This window comes from Monodon monoceros, unplaced genomic scaffold, assembly GCF_005190385.1.
Source record: "Monodon monoceros isolate NGI ecotype Baffin Bay Population unplaced genomic scaffold, NGI_Narwhal_1 Super_Scaffold_14, whole genome shotgun sequence".
In the NCBI taxonomy this organism is placed as follows: domain Eukaryota; kingdom Metazoa; phylum Chordata; class Mammalia; order Artiodactyla; family Monodontidae; genus Monodon; species Monodon monoceros.
Window position 1 is genome coordinate 17,090,505 of NW_021703770.1, and position 27,350 is coordinate 17,117,854.

General features: G+C 36.2%; 1 protein-coding gene across 6 annotated transcripts in view; it reads right to left on the reverse strand.

Annotated features, from left to right (window-relative positions):
- COL14A1 (collagen type XIV alpha 1 chain) overlaps positions 1–27,350 on the reverse strand; it is a 271,596-nt gene that overhangs the window by 199,829 nt on the left and 44,417 nt on the right. For all 6 annotated transcript variants that reach the window (XM_029222937.1, XM_029222936.1, XM_029222935.1 and 3 more), the window contains 3 exons: positions 19,949–20,065; positions 13,005–13,148; positions 8,678–8,767 (listed from right to left, as the gene is read on the reverse strand). In XM_029222937.1, coding sequence (XP_029078770.1) covers positions 8,678–8,767; positions 13,005–13,148; positions 19,949–20,065 — 351 coding nt within the window. The remainder of the gene's footprint in view (positions 1–8,677; positions 8,768–13,004; positions 13,149–19,948; positions 20,066–27,350) is intronic.

The following is a 27,350-nucleotide window of genomic DNA, read 5'->3' on the forward strand; positions in this document are numbered from 1 at the left end:
TACTGAGCCACACTGACCTCAAGAAGTAACAAGGAAATTAAGGGAGAAAAAGGAAAGTTCAATAGGGGAAGAAAAAAGAATATTCTAACGAAAATGTTATGTTTATCCTCTTAAACCTTGGACTGAAAAGCCACTCATATGATCTGATTTCTCCTCTGAGCATGGCTACTCAGACTCAGACCTACCATATGGCTAATGCCATGGGCTTGACAGACCACCTGTGCAGTTGCTCTGTGCTTCTAAGAAATGTTATGGAATCATTGGAGAACAGAAGTGAGGAGAAACAGGGCCAAAATTACATCACCACTTCTGTTGGATCAGGGTTTCTCAACCTTTTTTAATAAATTAATAACTTGAATTAACATTACTTATTTAAAACAGTGGTTTCACTTAATATGCCAAAGAATTGAAGAACAGACAACTACCCATAGCTAGATCTCCATCACTTAGAAATGGCTTCTACAAGTCTTTTTATTCCTCCTTCATCCTGTTTTGTCTGTTAAATCTTATCTTTTACTTTGGTGTTTTACAGTTTCACCAACACGATTCTGGGTGTGGCTAATTTTTCATTTGCACTCTTGTTCTATTCAGTCCCTTTTCAAATCTTACCTACTCCTGTTTTCATGGTCTCTCATCCTTCTCTTGTTTTGACTATTTCTATGACTTCAATAATATTGTTGTTTATTTTATAGTATTTATGTAATCATTTCATAATTGGAAATCATGGGATTGTGAGACCACCATATTTGTGTCTCATGACTTATACTCATGGTTTTACTTTTGTGTTTCAAAATTTTGGATTATAAACTCTTTCTGGCATTGCTTTATCTGTGGTAATCTTTAGAATTAGGGCTCAGCATGTGTGCCTCAAAGGTGATTTTGTGTTTTCTTCTACCAGGGACCCTACTTATACCAGCTTTGAGCAAGTTTAAAATTAATTTCTTGAATATTAGGACCCCAGAACATGTAAAGAGTATAAATGTGAATGCCTAAGCTGTATGTGGTACAGGCCCATGGTTATAAATTCTCAAGGAGACATTTTTCCACTCAAGACACAGGCACAGACAGAGGGGCTTCCAAAAATTCTCCTTATGCTTATGAGAAGAGATTTTCTAGTTCACCCTAGTGTTGCTGGTACACTATGTCAACTGTCTAGGTAATGATGATAATTATTATTATGAGAATAATGAGGAAGAGAAGAGGAGAATGAAATAGAGAAGATGATGAAGAAAAAAAAAAGAGGAGGGAGAGGACCAGTTAACAGAGCATACTCCATGGGCCAGGCATCCTTCTAGATCCTTTAATGCATGAATTCCACCCACAACCTAACCCCAAAGTCCAGTTTATGACCGGACTCAGTCCCTTCCCCCTTGTGTCCAAAAGTCAAGATCTAGCCAGAATTAACCTACAAAACCCACCCACTCACCTGTGCTTTATCCAATATTCTGACTCCTGCATCACCAGAATTAAAATTTTCTCCAGTCCCACCCTGGTCAAACTAAGCTCACAGTGCTGGGTTCAGCAAATTTAAGGTCCAGAATAACTAGTGGAAAAAGCAGTAAACTTTCAAATTGATCTCTTAACTGCAAGCCAAGAACTATAAAAGTATTATAGGAAGTAAGCAATCCCAGTAAGTGAAAGTACACCTGGAGAATAATCGTGTGCCCTGGCTATGCTCAACCATAACTACGTATAATTCAAACCTGACTCTTCCTCAAGAGAAGGCAGTGGGTAAACACGTTGAGTCCCTGCTAGACTATGTAAGTTTCATGAGGGTAGAATCCTGCCTACCATGATCACTAATTAATTCTCAGTGCCTAACTCAGTGTTCAGCACTGGAGGGTAATCACCAAATCTCTTCTATGCATTTATTGTTAAATCACTAACACAAAAGTTTGGTCTTTGATGATAGTAATTCATGCAAACTATACATTCTAATATTAATAGAAAATAACTATGTAGTACTGACTATGTTCTAGACACTATATGTATTAACTCATGTAATGTTAATTGGGAGAATTCGTGTTTCAGGTAGGGAAAAAAAAACAAATGTGAGAGTATGAGAAGTAGGATCCTTTGAAGGCATATATATGAGAGTACATGCTATTGGAAATACCAAAATGGACAGCTGGCCTTAGAAAAGCAGTGAATTACTCAGTTCAGTGAGTAATTCTGTTCCAACATATTCAAAAGTTTTAAACATTATAAAGCAAGGATTGGCAAACTTCTTCTGAAAAGGGCAAAACAGAAAATATTTCAGTCTTTGTAGGCCATCTGATCTCTGTTGTATCTGCTCAACTCTGATATTGTGGGAAAGCAGCTATAAATGGTATATAAAGGAATAAGCATAGCTGTGTTCCAATAAAACCCATTTACTCACTTAAGAAAACAGAGGACTGGATTGGCCCATGGGCCATAGTTTGCCAACCCTTGGAAAGAATAACTTAAGCTCATCTTATTTTTTCCTCCTAAAAATCAGAGCATTGGGACCCTCCCCTTACCTTCTCCCTGCAGAGAAAAATAATTCATTTAAAACAACGCAAAGAGGGTCAGAGATCTTAATTTAAAAATCATTAAGAGGAAAAAACAAGGAAACCCTATGCTACTTTTTCTATCTCATTATCTTTTTCAATCAAGTCCTGTATTCTTGTGCAAAACACCAAAAATAACTGGAGAAAGCTGTTTGGACAACACGGAAGAAATAGCATTTTGCTGCAGATGTGCCAGTATTATACTCCAAGGCCAATACCACTTTTGTTTGGGAGTTGGATTTGGATTAGTGAAGAAATACGTACAGTAGATGGCAAACAAGGAACTAACTGCACAGCAACTTCTGTTAACGCTCTTAGCTCTTTACATCTAAACTAAAACTCTAAAGTATTTGAACTATGTCCAACTGTATCTGAGCCACTATCAATGTAGACTCTTATACCAAAAGACTGTAGATTGCAGGGAAAACAAAGATCAGAGTTCAGTGTGAATCATGGAAGTATCACATCTTGAAAGAAGGGCTATGGAAAGAAGTACATCAAGTGAATCGGTTTGCAGGGCAGAAATAGAGACACAGATGTAGAGAACAAACGTATGGACACCAAGGGGGGAAAGTAGCGAGGTGGTGGTGGTGGTGGTGGGATGAACTGGGAGATTGGGATTGACATATATAACACCAATATGTATAAAATGGATAACTAATAAGAACCTGCTGTATAAAAAATAAATAAAATAAAATTTTAAAATTCAAAAAAAAAAATGAGTACATCAAGGCTTGGGTGGGGAAGACCTTTTTAAAATCTCCAGTGGGCCCCATTAACCCTCCCCTTCACTCTCCTGGAGCCCTAATTCTGGCCTGAATTCTCACCATTGTTTACAACATACTTCTTAAGACTATTCGCTCGTATCACCAGTGCCCTCAGAATCCCCTCTGACCCTTCATATACCTCATGGGAACCCTCACCTAAAAGAGGAAGCCACCTTTTATCTACAAAATTCCTGAAAGTTTTTGCCCTAACCCAGGTCTTCATCACTGCAATAAATATGCTGAAACAGCCCCTAGTGAAAGTGGCTCAGGAAAGGCCTCTCCATAAACATGTGTTTAGTGTGTAAAGCAAATGAACTGCTGAATGAAAGGTCCTTCTGCAGATGTCTGTGAGGATTTATCAGAACATATATTAACGTTACTCTCACGTTTCACTGTTCTTTTCCCTGTGTTCAATTCACTTCACTCAAACCTATGTTTTAGAAGAGCAAGAGGAAGGTGCATCAGGGAAAAGGAGAACTGAGGACATTTTAGGAATATCTAGTTATAGCTAAATTCTGGGATCAAACTCTAATCCATGGATGGAAGATAGGTTTCACCTTGAGTGCCATTCTTTAAGCACTGCCTGGAAGAATGCTAAGCCAAAACTCAGCCGAGAACTTGCACATAAAATCCTCCATAAAAGTATTTAGAAATTAAAAAAAAAACACACAGGGAAAGTAAATCAGAAATTAATGAGTTTGGTTATTTAAAGGTGGTGAGTAAAGCTGGGTGGAAGAAATAGGGGAAGTCACACTTCTTTTGAGTATTACCCTTTTGTATACTTTTTTACTTTTGGAACCACATTAATGTTTTATGTACTCACAAATTAACCTGACTGTATTAAATATGAATAACAAAACCACAGTGAACAGGGAAGAAAAGAACTAACCCAAGATCCTTTTGAACACAGACATTTTAATATATACCCCACGCTAAAGGCAAATATCGAACTCTAATCAACAGACTTTTTGCTAAGTGTTTAATTAGCAAGTTTGAAACTATTTCTATGATTGAGCATATAAGTAGGTGCATTTAAGATATCGGGAGCCATGTTACCCAACTATTTTGAATAGAGAGTTGTAAATATGGAAAAAGAAATGCTAGAATAAACCCTGTGGTATGGATAGATGATAGATACAAGGTACAATAAGATAGAGAATAGAAAGATAGATAAATAGATAATGGACTCGTGTGTGTGTGTGTGTGTGTGTGTGTGTGTGTGTGTGTGTGTATTCTCAGATAAATGGGCCTAGAAACAATGACAACCCAGAAGCATAAACACATCTAGTAACCATATTTTGGTATCTAAATACCATTCTCCATGAAAAAACCCCAACTCCTTGAAGAAGTGGTTGATTTCAGGACAGGGCACAAAAACTACAAGAGGAGCCTGGAATGCAAGGTTTGTGCCAGAAAGTAAGGAAGAGCTTCAAGAATGATGGGGATATATTAAAAGGGCATAGGAGACACCTTGAAATAGCTCCCACTGAGCAGTTCTGGAAGAATTTGAGCATCAAAATACATGATAGTAACGGATTATAATCCATCACATGAAATAAAAATTCATAATAAATAAATAAATATGGGAGAAGGGAAAGATCTCCCTTACAGTAGAATGCCACCTAATAAATGTAGAATGAACAATGAAGTTAGGAAAATTATCATTTCAGAAACATTATAGTAGTAGCTGACTCAGGCAAGAATCATCAATGGATGTTAAAATAAGTGGGTAAAATGAAACAATATTTACATAGTGTCATATGAATTTGTAACATTGACAAGCTTGAGCATCCCCAAACAAGAAATTAACATAAAATGGTTCCAATTTGGTAGCAACCAAGGGGCACCTCTCTGGAGGTGCTCACTCCTAAACTATGCTGTGAAGAATTCCCACAAAAGAGCTCACAAATCAAAGTGACATGTCAAACAAGAAAAAAAGCACCATGAATGAAAACCAGTAAAGAAAAGAAAAGAAAAGAAAAATTTACCCCTAAAATACTTTAGATAATATAATTATTGGGTTCAGGATATAAAATAAACATGATTAAGACAGCAGAATAATTTTTAAAAAAACACTAAAATGGAACAATGTACCAGATAAATTTCTAGCAAAATTTTCAAAAAATCAAATATAATTTCTAGAAATAAAAGATTTACTCATTAAAAAGGACAGGCTAAAAAGCAGATTAGAAAGAGATAAAAAGGTAATTAGTATACTAATAGAAAAATAAAGGAAATTACCCAAAATGTCATTGATAATATCAAAGAGGTAGAAAATGTGAAAGTTAAGAGACATAGATCATCAAAAAAGACTATCTATGATAAATATAATTTGAATACAGAGAGAGAAAGAAGGAAGAGAGAAAGAAATAGGTAACTGAGAAAAGGAGTATTTGAAGAGCTAAAGGTTGAGAATCAGTGAAAGTTATAAATCCTGATTCTGGGAGCACAAAGAGATCTATAACAAGACTTATTGTAGTGAAACAACAGAACACCAAAGAAAAAGAACAGAAAGCCTGAAAAACATCTGGAGAGAAAAGAGAGACTGCCTGAAAAGGAATAACATTTAGACTGTCAACAGACTTGTCTTAAACAAGAGCCAAAAGAGAGTGAAATATCTTCTAAATGATTAGAGACAACTTTCAACCTGGTACCCAGCTAGTCTTTCAAAACTGAGGGTGGGCTGCAGATATTTTTGTGTGAATAAAGTTAAGTTTACCACCACAGATCTTCTCTAAAGGAAACTGAACACATGCAGAAAATCTGAGATGCAAGATGGAATAATGAGCAAAGAAATTTATAAACATGGGAAGTTCTGGACAAACAATGACTGTTAAAATTATAATTATTATAAATATTACACCTTCATGAGGCAAAAACGTTAAAATTAATGTATTTGTTATGAATTAAGTAAAATATAGAGGGTAGATAATTGAAGTTAAAGTACTATAAAATTTTGTATTGGTTGGGAAATGGTAAATATACTGATTAGTTTTAGAGTTTGGTTTTGTAAGCACACTAAAAATTTAATTATAATCATACAAAAAACACAAAAGAATTAAATACCTACTAGTTCAGTAGAGGGGAAAATGTATTTTAAAAAAAGAAAAGTGATCAATTTTAAGTAAATAAGGCATACAAGGGGAAAATGTAGCATAATAGGAAGCATAAAATTAATGGCAAATCCAAAATGTAAGTGGACTACAGACACCAATTAAAATACAGAGATTGTAAGAGATGATTTTTTAAAATCCAACTAAATGCTCTTTAAAGATTTACTCACCTTGAACCTGAGAACACAAATAGGGAGAAACTTAAAGGGCAGAGAATCAATATGTTATGTGACTATTAAACAAAATAGTGTCTAAGTCAAATATTGAATTACTAAGAATAAAGAAAATTTTTACAAAATAAAAAGAATTATTCACTAGGACAATATAACAACTCTTATCTTACATGAACTTAGCCTCTAATTAAAGCAAAACTACCAGAGTTACAAAGAGAAATGGACAAATCTCCCAGACACAGAGATTAAAATTTTTCTCAAGAACACATGCGATGGTTAAAAACAAACTGACCACATTTAAACAATAAGTCTGAACAAATTTTTTAAAAAATTGGTACCACAATGCAATTGTTAGACACCAACAACAAATACATATCTTTTAAAAAATCTCTGTATGTTTAGAAATTAAATAATATATTTCTAAATAACTTGTGGATCAAAATAGAAAGCCTAGTAGAAATTAGAAATTATACAGCATGAACTACATAAAAATAAAACTACATATCAAAATCTATGTGATACAGCTAAAGCAGTACTTGGATATTTGTAGCCTTAAAAAATGCATATAATAGAAAAGGAGAAATACTGAAAATTAATGAGATAAGCATTCAATTCAGGAAGTTAGAAAAAGAAAAACATAATAAGGAAAGAATATTATATATAAAAACATATAAAATAATAAGATACCATAGACAAGATGAACAAGGTTGAAGATATGCACACATTAAAATTGAATAATTCAATATCTAGGTGTATATGCTACAGAAATTCTACCACATGTACAGAAGGCAACATAAATAAGAATACTTATAGCAATTTATTTTTATAGCAATTTTGTAATAGCAAAATACTGGGAACATCAGAGTAGAAGAGTTAAATATATTGGGTTATATTTATCCAATGGAATTCTACACAACAAAGATGAATAAATTGCCTCACATAAGTCAACATGGATAATTCAAAAATCTAATATTTTGGGAAAAAAAAGCAAGTTGCAAAGTATACATAGATTTTTATTAAATGTATACAAAATTTAAGATATGAATTCATAATTAAAATATAGTTTCAGGATTCATATATTTATGTAGTAAAATGATAAAGACACATATTGGAATGATAAACACTGAATTCAAATACTGGCAGCCTCTTAGAAGGGGAGGAAAAGGAATATTCAAGGATATATAGGGAGCTCCAACTGTGCTGTTTATATTTATCTTCTTAACTGGATAAAGTTGTTTATTACTTATTTTTAGACTTTTTATATACCTAATATATTTAACAATAAATCATAATAATATAGTTAATATAAATATAAAATTATAAATTATTAGAAGAAATAGGAAAACTTTGAAACTGAGAATTTCAAATATCGGAAAGAGTGTACGTTTTAAGAAGAAATTATTGAAAAAATTGTGTCAGTTTGGTAGACTATCAAAATTGTAAAATTTGCATATCCTTTAACCCTGCAATTTCATTTTTAGAAGTATACAGTTTTTGCAATGTGTTCGTAAAGTTTTAAAATTAAACCGAGATGAAGAAGGAAGGAGATGAAGAAGGAAGAAAGGTTGGTAGGTCACAAGACTATGGGGGCCTTGAAAGTCTTGATAAGGATCTGGCCTCCATCCTAAGAGCAGTGGAAAGCCATTAAAGGGGTTTTAAGATGTGCGGGGGTCGGAGGGGTGGTACGTGGAGCGTAGAGTCAGATTTGTTTTGCAAAGATCACTCTAACTTCTGGGCAGAGAACAAATTGAGATCTTGCTAAATAATACTGCACACCAGGAAAGAAAGGGGAGCTTAGCAGAGTATTGGCAATAGACATGGAAAGAAATGAACAGATTCTGTCATTATTTCAACAGAAAATAAACTCACTAGAACTTAGTGATGTATTAAATATGGAAAAGTAAGGGAGAGAGAAGTGTTGACAGTTACTATGTGTGAGGATGGAAGGAGGGAATGAGGTGGGGCTGAGGGAGATTTTCATATTAGATCTGTACTCCTCTGATGGGACCAAAGGCCAAGGATGTATGTACTGCCTGTGTTCTTCAGACAACTCAATCCCCCAAATAAGCAAATAAAAAAAAAAAAAATCTGACCTTCTTCTGGTACAGATGGTTTATTCTCATTTCCTTTGTCCAAAACCTTGACTCTGGATTTTGGTTCCTTTCTTTTTTCTAAATCTTTAACTGGAAAAAAAGTAAAAATACAGCAACATGTTAGGTTAAAGTCTAAAAGAAAATATTCAATCAATTTTTACTAAAACCCTTGCAAGTATTGAAAGTTTTAAGTAGAAATTAGCTCCATGGTAGAATCTCATTTCAGAAGATTGGAACTGCTATTTTTTTCAACTTTGTCATGGGAATGTGTGGAAATCACAGAATTACTTTGGTAGAGTATTCACTATGGGCAGATGTATCAAATAAATTTAACCCTTCATAATTGTTATAAAATCAAAAGATTAGCCCCATTTCAGACATGAGGGAATGAAGGCCCAACAGGCTAAGGAGCTAAGACTTATCTCATAAAACCAGAAAGTGTTGGCACAGGATTCAAGCCACATCTTCAGATTTCTGGAAGGCCTGTGAGCTGGCCCCTGTTCTAGAAAGATCTTAGCCATGAATATACTCATTTGGAGTTGGTCTATCTGCAATAGAAGATAGGGAACTCCATAATAATTTCCTTTCAAACTTAAAAAAAATGTTTCCCTACTAATAAATAGTAGTATTTCTTCGTTACTTTCCTTATGAAATATTCAGGGACCCAGAATGACCCTCGGTCCTTTAATACATTCATTCCTATGTACTCCAATAGCTTTACTTTTCACTCCACAGCAGCTTCCCTGCTATTGCTTGGCACCTGAAGTTGTCCTGAGTCATCGCTAAATGGCAGTGGTATCTGCACAAATAAAATACCCTGTGAAAAGGAGGAAGTGATCCCATGGCAGAATATTTCATTTAATTATTGCATTCACTTCATGGAAATCTGCAAACTTATTGGAGGGTTGGCTCTGTAGGGTAAGCGATGATTTCCTTTGAACCATCCTTCTTGCCTTCTTAGGGTATTATTCCATGAATCCTGTCTTTATCATCTCTTCCTCCTCTTCCTCTTCTTTTTACTGGCTTCCACCCCTTTGCTAAAAGGGTTTCAGACTTGCCATCTGCCAAGGCCGGGTTGCTCTAGTTCTATGATTCCTTTATAGAAACCTTCCTTGGCTTTCTGGTACTTAGAGATTAAATTCCATGATTAAAAATAATAATAAATACAAGATGCCTTAATCCTGCTATTTCCACTGATCTTCTCATTTTCTAAATCCATTTTTTAGACGACATCTTCTGACTTCTTTATAAGGCGTGGACACTTTGGAACACCTCTTCCTTTAAATTCTTTTCTTTCTCAGTTTTTAAAAAAGCATTATCCTGGGTGTTCTCATATTCCTCTGACCCCTCCTTTACATTCTCATTCTTTGGATCATTTTTCTGCTTCCATTCCTGAAACACAGTCATAAACTACATTTCCCTTGCATCCCTGTCACCATGCCTACAATTTTATCATCCCACAGTTTTAATTCTCACCCTTCCGTGGATAATTTCCAAATCTATATGTTCAACCCCACCCACACATAGACCATGGCCTCAAATTGCTTTCATTCTGTAAAAGAAAATAAGTCTGCAACTTTAGTGTGAGGAAAGTTGTGCTAAAAGTAGAAATAGATCTGGGAAAGAATAATTGCAGAGGTGGAGACTCTGAGAAACTTCACCAGGAAGGTGCCATTTGGGCCAAACTTTAAAAAATGAGCAAGATTTTGCACGCAGAGTTTAGCAAAATATATTTCCAAAGGAAAAAATAGTGGCCAAAAATAAAGTTTGCCAAAATACGGCCAAAATCCATTCTACAGATGAACAAGAAAAAAAAAAAAATAGTCACTTTGAATTGGGCCACTAGGTCACATACAAGATGTAACACGTGTCACGCCAAGCTTCTGTCCTCCTCACGCAGGAGGCAAAATCAATTAGAAAACAGACTGTCAAGAGTAAAGTGGTATTAATCATAACAACAAAAGCAACCATGCCCCTACTGTGTGCTGACGTGAGTTAATCCACACAATAATAGGCACAAACCATCACCCCATTTGCCCATGAGGAAACTGAGGCTAAGAAGTTAAGTTGCTTGGCCAAATACACACACCAGATTTGGAATCATAACAGTTCAGACATGCCTTTCTGTCTTCAAAATCCAAAGATTGTTCCTTATGTTTCCCTGTGTAGAAGACGGACTTATGAAAAATTCAAATCCCTACACTAACTGCAAACCTATATCCACAGGATTTGTCTAGATCATTATTTTCCTGGATCCAAGAATGAAAGGTTTCCAGGGAGGGGAGAACAGGCTTTAGTTCCATCTCACAGGGAGCAAAAACATAACTGAAATGCAAAATGGAAAAGGAAACCATCCAAACAAAGTTATTTTAATTTCATTCTTATAAATTGTTATTTGGGAAGAACTAAGACTTCTAACCTGCCAATAAAAATAACATAGCTAAAAAATATATATGCGTCCATATAATTTATCTAACAAGTTGGACTGTTTCACTAAGATTATGTCAGCAGAGCTAAGCAAACTGAAAACAAATGCATTTCCTTTTAAATGTTTTGAGTAAATAGCTGTTGGCAAAGTTTTAAGGCTACCTGTGATTCTTATGCTGCTAGTCAGTGGAATATTTGCAATAATCAATCGCACAAAAGCTTAAGACTAAAGTGAAATGAATTGTTTCTCCTTGTCCTTTTTACTGCTTCTCACAAACTTTAAGGAAAGTTATTTCCCTTACTCATGTAGGAATGTCAGAGGCCAGAAACTGAAGCACAGTGCCAATAAAATGAGACAGAAGGCTGATTTATATTGAAAATAACATAAAACCCTTTCCCAGAGCTTCCAGACACTATGAATCTCAAAAGAATGTAACATTTAAAACATCTGTATGTCCTGCTGACAGGTGGATTCACCAAATTTTTTTTGTTGAGAAGTTTCAAGAGGTAGCGGGTTAACAAAGTTTTTCTTTTTAATTTAAGAAAAATCACAAAATATATCTTGTAAAACATAACCTAGAAGAGAAAGATAAAAAGGAAGGGAGTGGACACGGGTTCGTGCCCTGGTCCGGGAAGATCCCACATGCCGCAGAGCGGCTGGGCCCGTGAGCTGTGGCCGCTGAGCCTGAGCTCGTCAACGAGAGAGGCCACAACAGTGAAAGGCCCGCGTACCGCAAAAAAAAAAAAGGAAGGGAGGGATAGAAAAATCCAGATAGAACATTGCTGTATATAGAGTTCTAGAACCCACAGCCTCCCCGATTTGTGGATTAACCCTTTAAAAAGCTATTGTTATTTGAAATGATGTGTAGGATTTACTTCAAAATAATATGAGAGGGGAGTATGGGGGTATAAATGAAACAAGAGTGACCATGAATGGTTAATTGTTGAAGCAACTGACGAATATTTAGGGGTTTATTTTATGAATCTGCTGATTTTTTAAGTTATGTTTAAAATTGTCCTTAATAATGAGTTGGGTTTTTTAAAGAGTCTACCTTAACAATGAAGTAACACAGAAAGTTAACCAGGACAGACCTCTTCTGTTTGTATTCCTGATACACAAAACTCTGCCCTCCAATTAGATAAGTCATCTCCAGGAAGAGGGAGTTGCTGTAGCCTCTGGTCACTAGAATATAAGGTCCATGGGGGCAGGGATTTGTCATGTTCCCAGGGCTTAGAACAGGGCCTCACACTTAGTAGCCATGCAATATACACTTGTTAAGTGGGAAGAAAAAAAAAAAAAGAATGAGTGAATGAATGAATATTTCCTGAAAGGCAAAAGAATCAGGGTCTTTGTGGACAACTTTTAAATTCAACATAAGGAAAAGCTTTCTAATGGAACAGCACAGACCCGGATAGGGCTGCCTCAGAGCTTTCTCTCCTGCTTAGAATGTCTCTGTATGTCAAGTATTATCCCAACTTACTATTTGAGAACTGGCTCAAATATGAAGACACTCCCATCCATTCTCTTGCTAGACCATTATGGGGGCAGAGAGAGTACTTCCCTTCACAGAATCCTGAAAGTATTTATTGAGCAGCTATTATGTGCTGGGTAGATGAGATGTCTGCATAAGGTTCAGTGGACAGTGTCAGGGAGAGCATTTAAGAACTAAAACCTTTTTAAAGGATAAGTAGGAACACCATGAAATGGGTAAAGGAAGGGACAGAGAATATTAGAGATAAAAGGAACTCACAGAAGATTATACTAAATGTCTTTTAAGATCTTTTCAAATCTAAACAATCTAGGATTTTAACCTGTTATCGATACAATATTTACCACAAACTCAAACTCAGAGCTGAGACAGAGTCCCATGGCAGCACTCTATGATCTGTAAATACATACTTCTGAATTGACCTTGGGCTGGCTTGCTTTCTTTGTCTTTATTGTATGCAATAATTTGAACTGTGTAATTCTGGTCTGGCATAAGACCTTGAATAATCGCTTTAGTTGCAGTGTTCTGGAGATTCAATTGATTGGTTTTTCCACCTATAATAAAACAGAAAGATAAATCAGTTCTAAGAAGTGGGTTAACTGTGTACATTAAGAAATTTTATTAACCAGAAATCAAGATTTTAAAGGAGAAGACATTCAAAAATATGTATAATGCTATTACATAATACTAATTTTAGTACACTTTTCATTCTCACTTTCAGTTATACTCTTTGCATTAGACTAACAGTTGTCTAAACTAGATAAAAACACATTTGCAAATATCTTTCATCATAACACTGTTGCTTTTTTTTTAACATCTTTATTGGAGTATAATTGCTTTACAATGGTGTCAGTTTCTGCTTTATAATGAAGGGAAACAGCTATACATATACATATATCCCCATACCCCTTCCCTCTTGTGTCTCCCTCCCTTCCACCCCCCCATCCCACCCCTCTAGGTGGTCACAAAGCACCAAGCTGATCTCCCTGTGCTATGCGACTGCTTCCCACTAGCTATCGGTTTTACATTTGGTAGTGTATATATGTCCATGCCACTCTCTCACTTTGTCCCAGCTTACCGTTCCCCCTCCCTGTGTCCTCAAGTCCATTCTCTAGTAGGTCTGCGTCTTTATTCCCATCCTGCCCCTAGGTTCTTCATAGCCATTTTTTTTTTGATTCCATATATATGTGTTAGCATATGGTATTTGTTTTTCTCTTTCTGACTTACTTCACTGTGTATGACAGAGTCTAGGTCCATCCACCTAACTAAAAATAACTCAATTTCATTTCTTTTTATGGCTGAGTAATATTCCATTGTATATATCTGCCACATCTTCTTTATCCATTCATCTGTGGATGGGCACGTAGGTTGCTTCCATGTCCTGGCTATTGTAAATAGAGCTGCAACGAACATTGTGGTACATGGCTCATTTTGAATTATGGTTTTCTCAGGGTATATGCCCAGTAGTGGGATTGCTGGGTCGTATGGTAGTTCTATTTTTAGTTTTTTAAGGAACCTCCATACTGTTCTCCATAGTGGCTTTATCAATTTACATTCCCCCCAACAGTGCAAGAGGGTTCCCTTTTCTCCACACCCTCTCCAGCATTTATTGTTTGTAGATTTTTTTGATGATGGCCATTCTGACTGGTGTGAGGGCTTCCCTGGTGGCGCAGTGTTTGAGAGTCTGCCTGCTGATGCAGGGGACACGGGTTCATGCCTTGGTCCGGGAAGATCCCACATGCCATGGAGCGGCTGGGCCCGTGAGCCATGGCCGCTGAGCCTGCGCGTCTGGAGCCTGTGCTCCGCAACGGGAGAGGCCACAACAGTGAGAGGCCCGCGTACCGCAAAAAAGAAAAGAAAAGAAAAGAAAAGAAATGTTTAAAGTGATGAAGGAGAAAATCCTACACCCAAGATTACTCTACCCAGCAAGGATCTCATTCAGATTTGATGGAGAAATTAAAACCTTTACACACAAGCAAAAGCTAAGAGAATTCAGCACCACCAAACCAGCTTTACAACAAATACTAAAGGAACTTCTCTAGGCAGGAAACACAAGAGAAGGAAAAGACTTACAATAAAAAACCCAAAACAATTAAGAAAATGGGAATAGGAACATGCATATCGATAATTACCTTAAATGTAAATGGATTAAATGTTCCCACCAAAAGACACAGACTGGCTGAATGGATACAAAAACAAGACCCATATATATATGGGTCTACAAGAGACCCACTTCAGACCTAGGGACACATACAGACTGAAAGTTAGGGGATGGAAAAAGATATTCCATGCAAATGGAAATCAAAAGAAACCTGGAGTAGCAATTCTCATATCAGACAAAATAGAGTTTAAAATAAAGACTATTACAAGAGACAAAGAAGGACACTACATAGTGATCAAGGGATCGATCCAAGAAGAAGATATAACAATTGTAAATATTTATGCACCCAACATAGGAGCACCTCAATACATAAGGCAAATACTAACAGCCATAAAAGGGGAAATCGACAATAACACAATCATAGTAGGGGACTTTAACACCCCACTTTCACCAATGGACAGCTCACCCAAAATGAAAATAAATAAGGAAACACAAGCTTTAAATGATACATTAAATAAGATGGACTTAATTGATATTTATAGGACATTCCATCCAAAAACAACATAATACACATTCTTCTCAAGCGCTCATGGATCATTCTCCATGATAGATCATATCTTGGGTCATAAATCAAGCCTTGGTATATTTAAGAAAATTGAAATCGTATCAAGTATCTTTTCCGAACACACTGCTATGAGACTAGATATCAGTTACAGGTAAAAATCGGTAAAAAATTAAAAGCACATGGAGGCTAAACAATACACTACTTAATAACCAAGAGATCACTGAAGTAATCAAAGAGGAAATCAAAAAATACCTGGAAACAAATGACAATGAAAACACGATGACCCAAAACCTATGGGATGCAGCAAAAGCAGTTCTAAGAGGGAAGTCTGCAGCAATACAATCCTACCTCAAGAAACAAGAAACATCTCAAATAAACAACATAACCTTACACCTAAAGCAATCGGAGAAAGAAGAACAAAAAAAACCCAAAGTTAGCCGAAGCAAAGAAATCATAAAGATCAGATAAGAAATAAATGAAAAAGAAATGAAGGAAATGATAGTAAAGATCAATAAAACTAAAAGATGGTTCTTTGAGAAGATAAACAAAACTGATAAACTATTAGCCAGAATCATCAAGAAAAAAAGGGAGAAGACTCAAATCAATAGAATTAGAAGTGAAAAAGGAGAAGTAACAACTGACACTGCTGAAATACAAAGGATCATGAGAGATTACTACAAGCAACTATATGCCAATAATATGGACAACCTGGAAGAAATGGACAAATTCTTAGAAATGCACAACCTTCTGAGATTGAACCAGGAAGAAACAGAAAATATGAACAGACCAATCACAAGCACTGTAATTGAAACTGTGATTAAAAATAGCACAGGGAGATCAGCTCGGGGCTTTGTGACCACCTAGAGGGGTGGGATAGGGAGGGTGCGAGGGAGACACAAAAAGGAGGGGATATGGGGATATATATATATACATATAGCTGATGCACTGTTATACAGCAGAAACTAACACAACACTGTAAAGCAATTATACTCCAATAAAGATGCTAACAACAACAAAAAAATCATCCAACAAACAAAAGCCCAGGACCAGATGACTTCACAGGCGAATTCTATCAAACATTTAGAGAAGAGCTAACATGCTTACTTCTCAAACTCTTCCAAAATATAGCAGAGGGAGGAACACTCCCTAACTCAATCTACGAGGCCACCCACCATCACCCTGATAACAAAACCAGACAAAGATGTCACAAAGAAAGAAAACTATAGGCCAATATCACTGATGAACATAGATGCAAAAATCCTCAACAAAATACTAGCAAACAGAATCCAACAGCACATACACCATGATCAAGTGGGGTTTATCCCAGGAATGCAGGAATTCTTCAATATAAGGAAAGCAATCAATGTGATAAACCACATTAACAAATTAAAGGAGAGAAACCATATGATCATCTCAGCAGATGCAGAAAAAGCTTTCGACAAAATTCAACACCCATTTACAATAAAAACCCTCCAGAAAGTAGGCATAGAGGGAACTTTCCTTCACATAATAAAGGCCATATATGACAAACCCACAGCAAACATCGTCCTCAATGGTGAAAACCTGAAACCATTTCCACTAAGATCAGGAAGAAGACAAGGTTGCCCATTCTCACCACTATTATTCAACATAGTTTTGGAAGTTTTAAACATAGCAATCAGAGAAGAAAAAGAAATAAAAGGAATCCAAATCTGAAAGGAAGAAGTAAAGCTGTCATTGTTTGCAGATGACATGATACTATACATAGAGAATCCTAAAGATGCTACCAGAAAACTACTAGAGCTAATCAATGAATATGGTAAAGTAGCAGGATACAAAATTAATGCACGGATATCTCTAGCATACCTATACACTAATGGTGAAAAATCTGAAAGTGAAATTTAGAAAACATTCCCATTTACCACTGCAACACAAAGAATGAAATATCTAGGAATAAACCTACCTAGGAGACAAAAGACGTGTATGCAGAAAATTATAAGACACTGATGAAAGAAATTAAAGATTATACAAATAGATGGAGAGATATACCATGTTCTTGGATTGAAAGAATCAACATCGTGAAAATGACTCTACTACCCAAAGCAATCTACACATTCAATGCAATCCCTATCAAACTACCACTGGCATTTTTCACAGAACTAGAACAAAAAGTTTCACAATTTGTATGGAAATGAAAAAGACCCCAAACAGCCAAAGCAATCTTGAGAAAGAAAAACGGAGCTGTAGGAATCAGGCGCCCTAACTTCAGACTATACTACAAAGCTACAGTAATCAAGAGAGTATGGTACAGGCACAAAAGCAGAAATATAGATCAATGGAACAGGATACAAAGCCCAGAGATAAACCCACGCACATATGATCACCTTATCTTTGATAAGGGAGGCAAGAATATACAGTGGAGAAAAGACAGCCTCTTCAATAAGTGGTGCTGGGAAAACTGGACAGGTACATGTAAAACTATGAAATTAGAACACTCCCTGACACCATACACAAAAAATAAACTCAAAATGGATTAAAGACCTAAATGTAAGGCCAGACACTATCAAACTCTTAGAGGAAAACATAGGCAGAACACTCTATGACATAGATCACAGCAAGATCCTTTTTGACCCACCTCCTGGAGAAATGGAAATACAAACAAAAATAAACAAATGGGACCTAATGAAACTTAAAAGCTTTTGCACAGCAAAGGAAACCATAAACAAGACCAAAAGACAACCCTCAGAATGGGAGAAAATATTTGCAAACGAAGCAACTGACAAAGGATTAATCTCCAATATTTACAAGCAGCTCAATATCAAAACAACAAACAACCCAATCCAAAAATGGGCAGAAGACCTAAATAGACATTTCTCCAAAGAAGATATACAGATTACCAACAAACACATGAAAGGATGCTCAACATCATTAATCATTAGAGAAATGCAAATCAAAACTACAATGAGATATCATCTCACACTGGTCAGAATGGCCATCATCAAAAAATCTATAAACAATAAATGCTGGAGAGGGTGTGGAGAAAAGGGAACCCTCTTGCACTGTTGGTGGGAATGTAAATTGATACAGCCACTATGGAGAACAGTATGGAGGTTCCTTGAAAAACTAAAAATAGAACTACCATACAACCCAGCAATCCCACTACTGGGCATATACCCTGAGAAAACCATAATTCAAAATGAGTCATGTACCAGTGTTCATTGCAGCTCTACTTACAATAGCCAGGATATGGAAGCAACCTAAGAGTCCATCCACAGATGAATGGATAAAGAAGATGTGGCACATATATACAATGAAATATTACTCAGCCATAAAAAGAAATGAAATTGAGTTATTTGTAGTGAGGTGGATGGACCTAGAGTCTGTCATACAGAGTGAAGTACGTCAGAAAGAGAAAAACAAATACCGTATGCTAAAACATATATATGGAATCTAAGAAAAAATAAAAAAGGTCATGAAGAACCTAGGGGCAAGACGGGAATAAAGCACAGACCTACTGGAGAAGGGACTTGAGTATACGGGGAGGGTGACGGGTAAGCTGTGACAAAGTGAGAGAGTGGCATGGACATATATACACTACCAAATATAAAATAGATAGCTTGTGGGAAGCAGCCACATAGCACAGGGAGATCAGTTAGGTGCTTTGTGACCACCTAGAGGGGTGGGACAGGGAAGGTGGGAGGGAGGCAGACACAAGATGGAAGAGATATGGGAACATATGTATATGTATAACTGATTCACTTTGTTATAAAGCAGAAACTAACACACCATTGTAAAGCAATGATATTCCAAGAAAGATGTTAAAAAAAAAAAAAAAAAGACTGCTTTGGCTATTCTGGGTCTTTTGTATCTCCATACAAACTTTAAGATTTTTTGTTCTAGTTCTGTAAAACATGCCATTGGTAATTTGATAGTGATTGAATTGAATCTGTAGATTGCTTTGGGTAGTATAGTCATTTTCACAATGTTGATTCTTCCAATCCAGAAACATGGTATATCTGTCCGTCTGTTTGTATCACATTTAGTTTCTTTCATCAGTGTCTTATAATTTTTGCATACAGGTCTTTTGTCTCCTTAGGTAGGTTTATTCCTAGGTATTTTATTCTTTTTGTTGCAGTGGTAAATGGGAGTGTTTCCTTAATTTCTCTTTCAGATATTTCATCATCAGTGAGTGTATAGGAATGCAAGAGATTTCTGTGCATTACTTTTGTATGCTGCTACTTCACCAAATTCATTGATTAGCTATAGTAGTTTTCTGGTAGCATCTTTACGATTCTCTATGTATAGTATCATGTCATCTGCAAACAGTGACAGCTTTACTTCTTGTTTCCCAATTTGGATTACTTTTATTTCTTTTTCTTCTCTGATTGCTGTGGCTAGGCTAAAACTTTGGAGGTAATTTTTGATTGTCAATAGACCAAAAGAACTGATACATGTTGAAACAGAGGTACTGAGGATTCTTGACAGTCTGAAAATTTTGCCTGAGGAAAATTATGGGGAGTCCAATAGTTATTCTTTAAATTTGGGGAACATTATTTTCTTGAGTAGAGGGTAAGATTTCAAGCTCCAAAGCTTAAACAAAACCAAAATCTTTCAAATGAGCTTAAAGCAGCACTTAGCACAATACATTTTTAGGTCCCTGTGTGCAAAAAATTCCTAATACTCTAAAAAATACAGTTGAGTGTTTTTACCTGCAGCTGGAGTCACAAGAAGTTTGTATCCACCAAATTTCCCTCTCGGAGCCTTCCATGAAATCTGGATACTATCATGAGATAATACATTATATCTTAACCTTGTGGGTGGAGCCACTGAAAAGGAAAAACAAAAATTTTTTAAATTTTGAAACTTTTAAACTTCCACTGTTAAGTTGAAAAGACAAAGTAATGTAATCAGAATATGCAAGACTTCATGTTCTTTCTACAACTGCATTAGTGAGTTGATCAGTTTGCAAAATAACACAAACTCAAAAGCATTTGTTTCTTACTCAGGAGATAAGCATTTGCCAAGTAGTACTGATCTTGTGACAAAGAACTATGACTTAGGGTTAGAATTTAATACGTTAGTCCAGCTTAATAATTGAAGCCAACCTTGTAAAATGTTTTTATTATGTTATAAGGATGAATTTTTGTACTTGGAATACGAAAGCTTTTGTAATCTACTCTAGTGGGATCTGTTTTATGCCTTTAGGTTTTTCACTTTATTAACTACTTTTTATGATATGATAATTTAAGGTCATTACAGACATATTATAGTAATAAGATCTTCATTTAAAAACATTTTGAGAAAGAGATTGTAAAGGACCAAAATAAAAAATAATAATATAATAAAAGATAATTGCTTTATAAACTTGAATTCATTCTTCACGTGTAGCTGATTTATACCTTTCAGAAAGACACACAGCACATGGTAATGAATCATCCCAGCATATTTAATCTTTCCCGATAGTTCACAAAATAGGTCGGTCTATATTACTTTTTGTGTAAGTCATTCAAACTTCAAAACATATTTTTGGCGCTCTACAGCAGTGTTCCAGAATTTCTAAAGAAATATTTTCGTAAGAAGATTTTTACTATATAATATATAAATTAGTTTGTCACAAAAGAAAATTGAATGCTTAACAGAAAAGTTAGCACTTATTACCCACTTTTATGCCTGGCCTTTCTTTCCCACTTTAGGACACAGAGTCTGGGGAAGGAAACAAACATTCTTTTTAGTAGGTATATAGCATAATAAGGGGTTTGGACATTAGTTTGATTCCCAGTTCTGTCACTTATTAGATGAATAAGCTTGAGCAAGTGATTGTTTCTTCCAACGACTTATCTTTAGAAAAGGTGACAGCAATACTTTCTGCACAGGATAAGTGAAAATGTTAAAGAAGATAACGGATATAACGCATTATGATAGGTGGCCAATAAATGTTTGTTCCCCTCCTCTTTTACTTCATCTAATGGGTGATCTCAAAAGCTTATTTAATATTCACAAAAATACATTGCTATCCCAATTTTATATATAAGGGATACAAGGAGAAGCTAAGAGATTCATCCAAGTTCACATACTGGTGCACGACACTCTCTGACCTCAAACAAAATGCTCTGTTTCTTCAGGAGAAGATTTATATTAAGAAGTCACCCTTCACTTAGCTAGAAGAATGAGTAATTTAACACTATAAACTCTCCACTCATCTAAAATCAGCGAGAACTGAAGAACACAATCTTAAGAGTAGTATTCTCTCTCTACTTGCCATTTACTACCTCTTAGCAGAGGATGCTAGTCACACAAAACAAAAACACAAGCTTCCCATTCTCAATATGACATAAATGAAAAAGTCTACATTTCTCTGGCTTATGGGAAAATATGGATTTATCATAAGAACTGCTATGTTGAACTAGAAAAGGAAGTTGGCTAAACCTAACATTTGGATGAACAGAGACTATTACTGTTTGGCTTTGACTGGAACTTGGGGAGAAAAATGTATTTATAGATAGGTTCTTATTACTTATGGCAGAAAATTAAAAATAAAAGTTTTTAAATGTTAAACAACACATCCAGTTTCTGAGCCAAATCTTGCCAGTGGGCTGGTAGACATCCTTGGCCAAGCTTATCGCAAGGTCCTCATTTTTGCTCCTTTTTTAAAAAACTGAGTACACAGTATAAAGGTCACTAAAGGCCTGACAGAGGCTTCTGGTGTGTGTTTTTTTTTTTTTTTTTTTTTTTCGGTACGAGGTCCTCTCACTGTTGTGGCCTCTCCCGTTGTGGAGCACAGGCTCCGGACACGCAGGCTCAGCAGCCATGGCTCACAGGCCCAGCCGTTCTGCGGCATGTGGGATCTTCCTGGACCGGGTCACGAACCTGTGTCACCTGCATCGGCAGGCGTACTCTCAACCACTGCGCCACCAGGGAAGCCCCTCTGGTGTGTATTTTTAAGCATTTCTAATGATTCCTAGCTTTGTTTTAACTGAACTTAGTTTTTGAAATCTACTATTTGTATTACTGGGATCTGCATTTTTTTTTTCTTTTTTTTGGCCACACTTCACAGCTTGTGGGATCTTCCCAGGCCAGGGATTAAACCCAGGCCACTGCAGTGAAAGCCCAGAATCCTAACCAGTAGGTCACCAGGGAAGTCTCGGATCTGCACTTTTATTTTTGATTTCTGCTAATTCTTATAAAGTATATCAGGGGTTGGCAAACTACCACTCATGGGCCAAATCTGGCCCATTGCCTGCTTTTATAAATAAAGTTTTATTGCAACACAGACATGCTGATTTGTTTACATATTGTCTGTGGCTTATTTCAAACTGCAATGGCAAAGTTGAGTAGTTGTGATAGATACCATATAGCCCACAATGCCTGGAATATTTATTATCTGGCCTTTTGCAGAAACAGTATGCTAACCTCTGAAATAAGTGCACAATATATATAAAGTGTGCAAAGTGACATTACTAGATAAACATGGTAATCCTGAAAAAATGGCAGTGTTGGTGCTGAAAGAGTCATTCATCAGTAGAGCAAGGAAGTCTAAATGTGATAAAGTGTTTAAGGAGTGCTAATGTCTAATGTTTGGAATTTAAGGCTGTAGAAAAGTCAGATGCAAGAAGCAGCACGCCCTTCAAAGTAAGGCTCACTTGTTTGGAAAGGAATGGAACTTGACTCTTTGCATGGTCAAATAGTTTTAAAACACTTGGAGTTAATGACCATACTTCCAACTACTTCCTGCAACACATAGGGATCAGTTGGGAAGAAAAATTCTCTCTTGTTTTAAGCACTGGTTTTGTTATAATTTGTTACAGCAGCAATAGAGAACTAATACAGTCAGTATTAAAAGGTATACAGGAAACTCACTCTCTCCTCCTAATCAACCTAATGCACTTTACCTCTTAGTCTCTCCATGTAATTCTTAACTTTCCCTCTACAGAGAATGTGAACCTCCATTGACCCAAATAACTGTTTATATCTGGATTATTCCAGTATTTTCTTTTCAAGACAAGTTATTAAATGAATTGGAACACAGAGAATATAATGGTGTGTTGGTTGTAGGGAAAAAATATGTATAGCATGACAGAATGGTGGCACCAATACTGTCTCAGAACTTCACAGTAAATCTATACTTGGTTCTAGCAGTGTTTGTTTTGGATGGTTACAAAAAGGAAACACTAAAGATAAAGTAGCTGTCACTTAAAAACTTCAAAGCATATACATTTGAGACTTTGCATAGGGGCTAGATTTCATTTTATAGAGACCTCTGTGTTAACACATTTACCCATACTTTTTGCTGTTATTAGTAGTCAAATATATTTAGAAGTTTGAGAATATTTTCTTTACTAGTTTTCACCATCTTTGTAATAGATCATGAGATTATAACATTTTAGATTCTAAGCAAGATAAAAAGAACTCTCTAGCATATCCCAGAGTAAATTTCCCTCAAATTTTAATTTCTCCTATTTCTAAAACAATACTTTTAATACATTTACCAATACATTTACTTAAAAAATGACTGAGATAAAAAGTTAAGGTCTTCTGTTATTTGTTTGTGGTTTTTAAGACCACTTGGAAATATAATACAAATACTTCTCTGCTGTTTAAAAGTTTTTTGCTTAATAAATATAATAGTTTATTCCACCAGTATAGCACCCTAAACTATGTTTTGAAGGGGAAAACACTCTCAGTGCCCATACTGCTTCATTTCTATCAGTCAGGGATTTTTGGTTGCAAATAAAAGAAACTTTCTCTGGCCAATTTAAGCAAAAAATGTATTTACTGGTAGATAATGAAGTAGGTCATATAATTATAGTAAAAGTTAAACAGGCTTTGAAAGTATAGGAATCTGGGAACAGTTTCTAGGAACTAGTGACCATTTTTTCTTAGGGCATGTCTTTGGAATGAAATGACTGGAGCTATTTTCCATCCTTCCATCACTGGACACAAGTTTCAGATTCTTGGGAGAGTTGGCCTGACTGGTTTGAGTCATTTTCTCACCCCTTAGCCCAGAGAGGAAGTCTGGTGGATACAGCAGCCAAGGCTCTGTGTGGTGGCGGAGGGAGTGTTGTTCCTTGGATGAAAACCAAGAGACTGTTAGAGAAGCAAGAGGCAGACTTCCCTGGTGGCGCAGTGGTTAAGAATCTGCCTGCCAATGCAGGGGACAGGGGTTCGAGCTCTGGTCCAGGAGATCCCACATGCCACAGAGCAACTAAGACCATGCGCCACAACTATGGAGCCGGCACTCTAGAGCCCATGAGCCACAACTACTGAAGCCCGTGTGCCTAGAGCCCGTGCTCTGCAACAAGAGAAGCCACCACAATGAGAAGCCCACCCACTGCAACGAAGAGTAGCCCCTGTTCACTGCAATTACAGAAAGTCCGCGCACAGCAACAAAGACACAACTCAGCCAATAAATAAATAAATTTATATAAAAAAAAGAAAAGTGAGAAGGGAGGTGATGAGTAGGGAAGAACAGAAGATCATCATTTCAGTGTTCCTTTGAAAAAGTAGTGTTTCAAAAATTAACGAGAGTATTCCATTAGAAAGATTTCAGATGAGGTGAGTTGAACTGAAGTGAAAGAAAGGAAGGAAGGGAGGGCAGAAAATTAGTCCTTTAATACATATTCGTATTAATAAAATTTCTTAAGTACCTGATAACAATGAGTCTTTGACAGAAGACATAAACATTCCTTTTCTGCCTACAAGATTTGATTTCTATGAGAATGATTGCAGTGAAACTCTCTGAGTTTTTTTAATTTAATTTTATTTTTTTAACATCTTTATTGGAGTATAATTGCTTTACAATGGTGTGTTAGTTTCTGCTGTATAACAAAGTGAATCAGCTATACCTATACATACATCCCCATATCTCTTCCCTCTTGCATCTCTCTCCCACCCTGCCTAGACCGCCCCTCTAGGTGGACACAAAGCACCAAGCTGATCTCCCTGTGCTATGCGGCTGCTTCCCACTAGTGATCTATTTTACATTCGGTAGTGTATATATATATGTCCATGCCACTCTCTCACTTCGTCCCAGCTTACCCTTCCCCCTCCCTGCGTCCTCAAGTCCATTCTCTATGTCTGCATCTTTATTCCTGTCCTGCCCCTAGGTTCCTCAGAAACTTTTTTTTTTTTTCGATTCCATATATATGTGTTAGCACATGGTATTTGTTTTTCTCTTTCTGACTTACTTCACTCTGTATGACAGACTCTAGGTCCATCCACCTCACTACAAATAACTCAATTTCGTTTCTTTTTATGGCTGAGTAATATTCCATTGTATATATGTGCCACATCTTCTTTATCCATTCATCTGTTGATGGACACTTAGGTTGCTTCCATGTCCTGGCTATTGTAAATAGAGCTGCAGAGAACATTGTGGTATGTGACTCTTTTTGAATTATGGTCTTCTCAAGATATATGTCCACTAGTGGGATGGCTGGGTAGTATAGTAGTTCTATTTTTAGTTTTTTGAGGAACCTCCACACTGTTCTCCATAGTGGCTGTATCAATTTCCATTCCCCCCGAACAGGGCAAGAGGGTTCCCCTTTCTCCACACCCTCTCCAGCATTTATTGTTTGTAGACTTTTTGATGATGGCCATTCTGACTAGTGTGAGGTGATACCTCATTGTAATTTTGATTTGCATTTCTCTAATGATTATTGATGTTGAGCATCCTTTCATGTGTTTGTTGGCAATCTGTATATCTTCTTTGGAGAAATGTCTATTTAGGTCTTCTGCCCATTTTTAGACTGGGTTGTTTGTTTTTCTGATATTGAGCTGCATGAGCTGCTTGTAAATTTTGGAGATTAATCCTTTGCCAGTTGCATCATTTGCAAATATTTTCTCCCATTCTGAGGGTTGTCTATTTGTCTTGTTTATAGTTTCCTTTGTTGTGCAAAAGCTTTTAAGTTTCATTAGGTCCCATTTGTTTATTTTTATTCTTATTTCCATTTCTGTAGGAGGTGGGTTAAAAAGGATCTTGCTGTGATTTATGTCATAGAGTGTTCTGCCTATGTTTTCTTCTAACAGCTTTATAGTGTCTGGCCTTACATTTAGGTCTTTAATCCATTTTGAGTTTATTTTTGTGTATGGTTTTAGGGAGTGTTCTAATTTCATTCTTTTACATGTAGCTGTCCAGTTTTCCCAGTACCACTTATTGAAGAGGCTGTCTTTTCTCCATTGTATATTCTTGCCTCCTTTATTAAATATAAGGTGACCATATGCACGTGGGTTTATCTCTATGCTTTCTCTCCTGTTCCACTGATCTATATTTCTGTTTTTGTGCCAGTACCATACTGTTTTGATTAATGTAGCTTTGTAGTATAGTCTGAAGTTAGGGAACCTGATTCCTACAGCTCCGTTTCTCTTTCTCAAGATTGCTTTGGCTATTTGGGGTCTTTTGTGCTTCCATAGAAATTGTGAAATTTTTTGTTCTAGTTCTGTGAAATATGCCATTGGTAGTTTGATAGGGATTGCATGGAATCTGTAGATTGCTTTGGGTAGTATAGTCATTTTCACAATGTTGATTCTTCCAATCCAAGAACATGGTATATCTGTCCATCTGTTTGTATCATCTTTAATTTCTTTCATCAGTGTCTTATAGTTTTCTGCATACAGGTCTTTGTCTCCTTATGTTGGTTTATTCCTAGGTACTTTATTCTTTTTGTTGCAGTGGTAAATGGGAGTGTTTCCTTAATTTCTCTTTCAGATTTTTCATCATTAGTGTACAGGAATGCCAGAGATTTCTGTGCATTACTTTTGTATCCTGCTACTTTACCAGTTTCATTGATTAGCTCTAGTAGTTTTCTGGTAGCATTATTAGGATTCTTTATGTCGAGTATCATGTCATCTGCAAACAGTGACAGTTTTACTTCTTCTTTTCCAATTTGGATTCCTTTTATTTCTTTTTCTTCTCTGATTGCTGTGGCTAAAACTTCCAAAACTATGTTGAATAATAGTGGTGAGAGTGGGCAACCTTGTCTTGTTCCTGATCTTAGTGGAAATGGTTTCAGTTTTTCACCATTGAGAACGATGTTGGCTGTGGGTTTGTCATATATGGCCTTTATTATGTTGAGGTAAGTTCCCTCTATGTCCACTTTCTAGAGGGTTTTTATC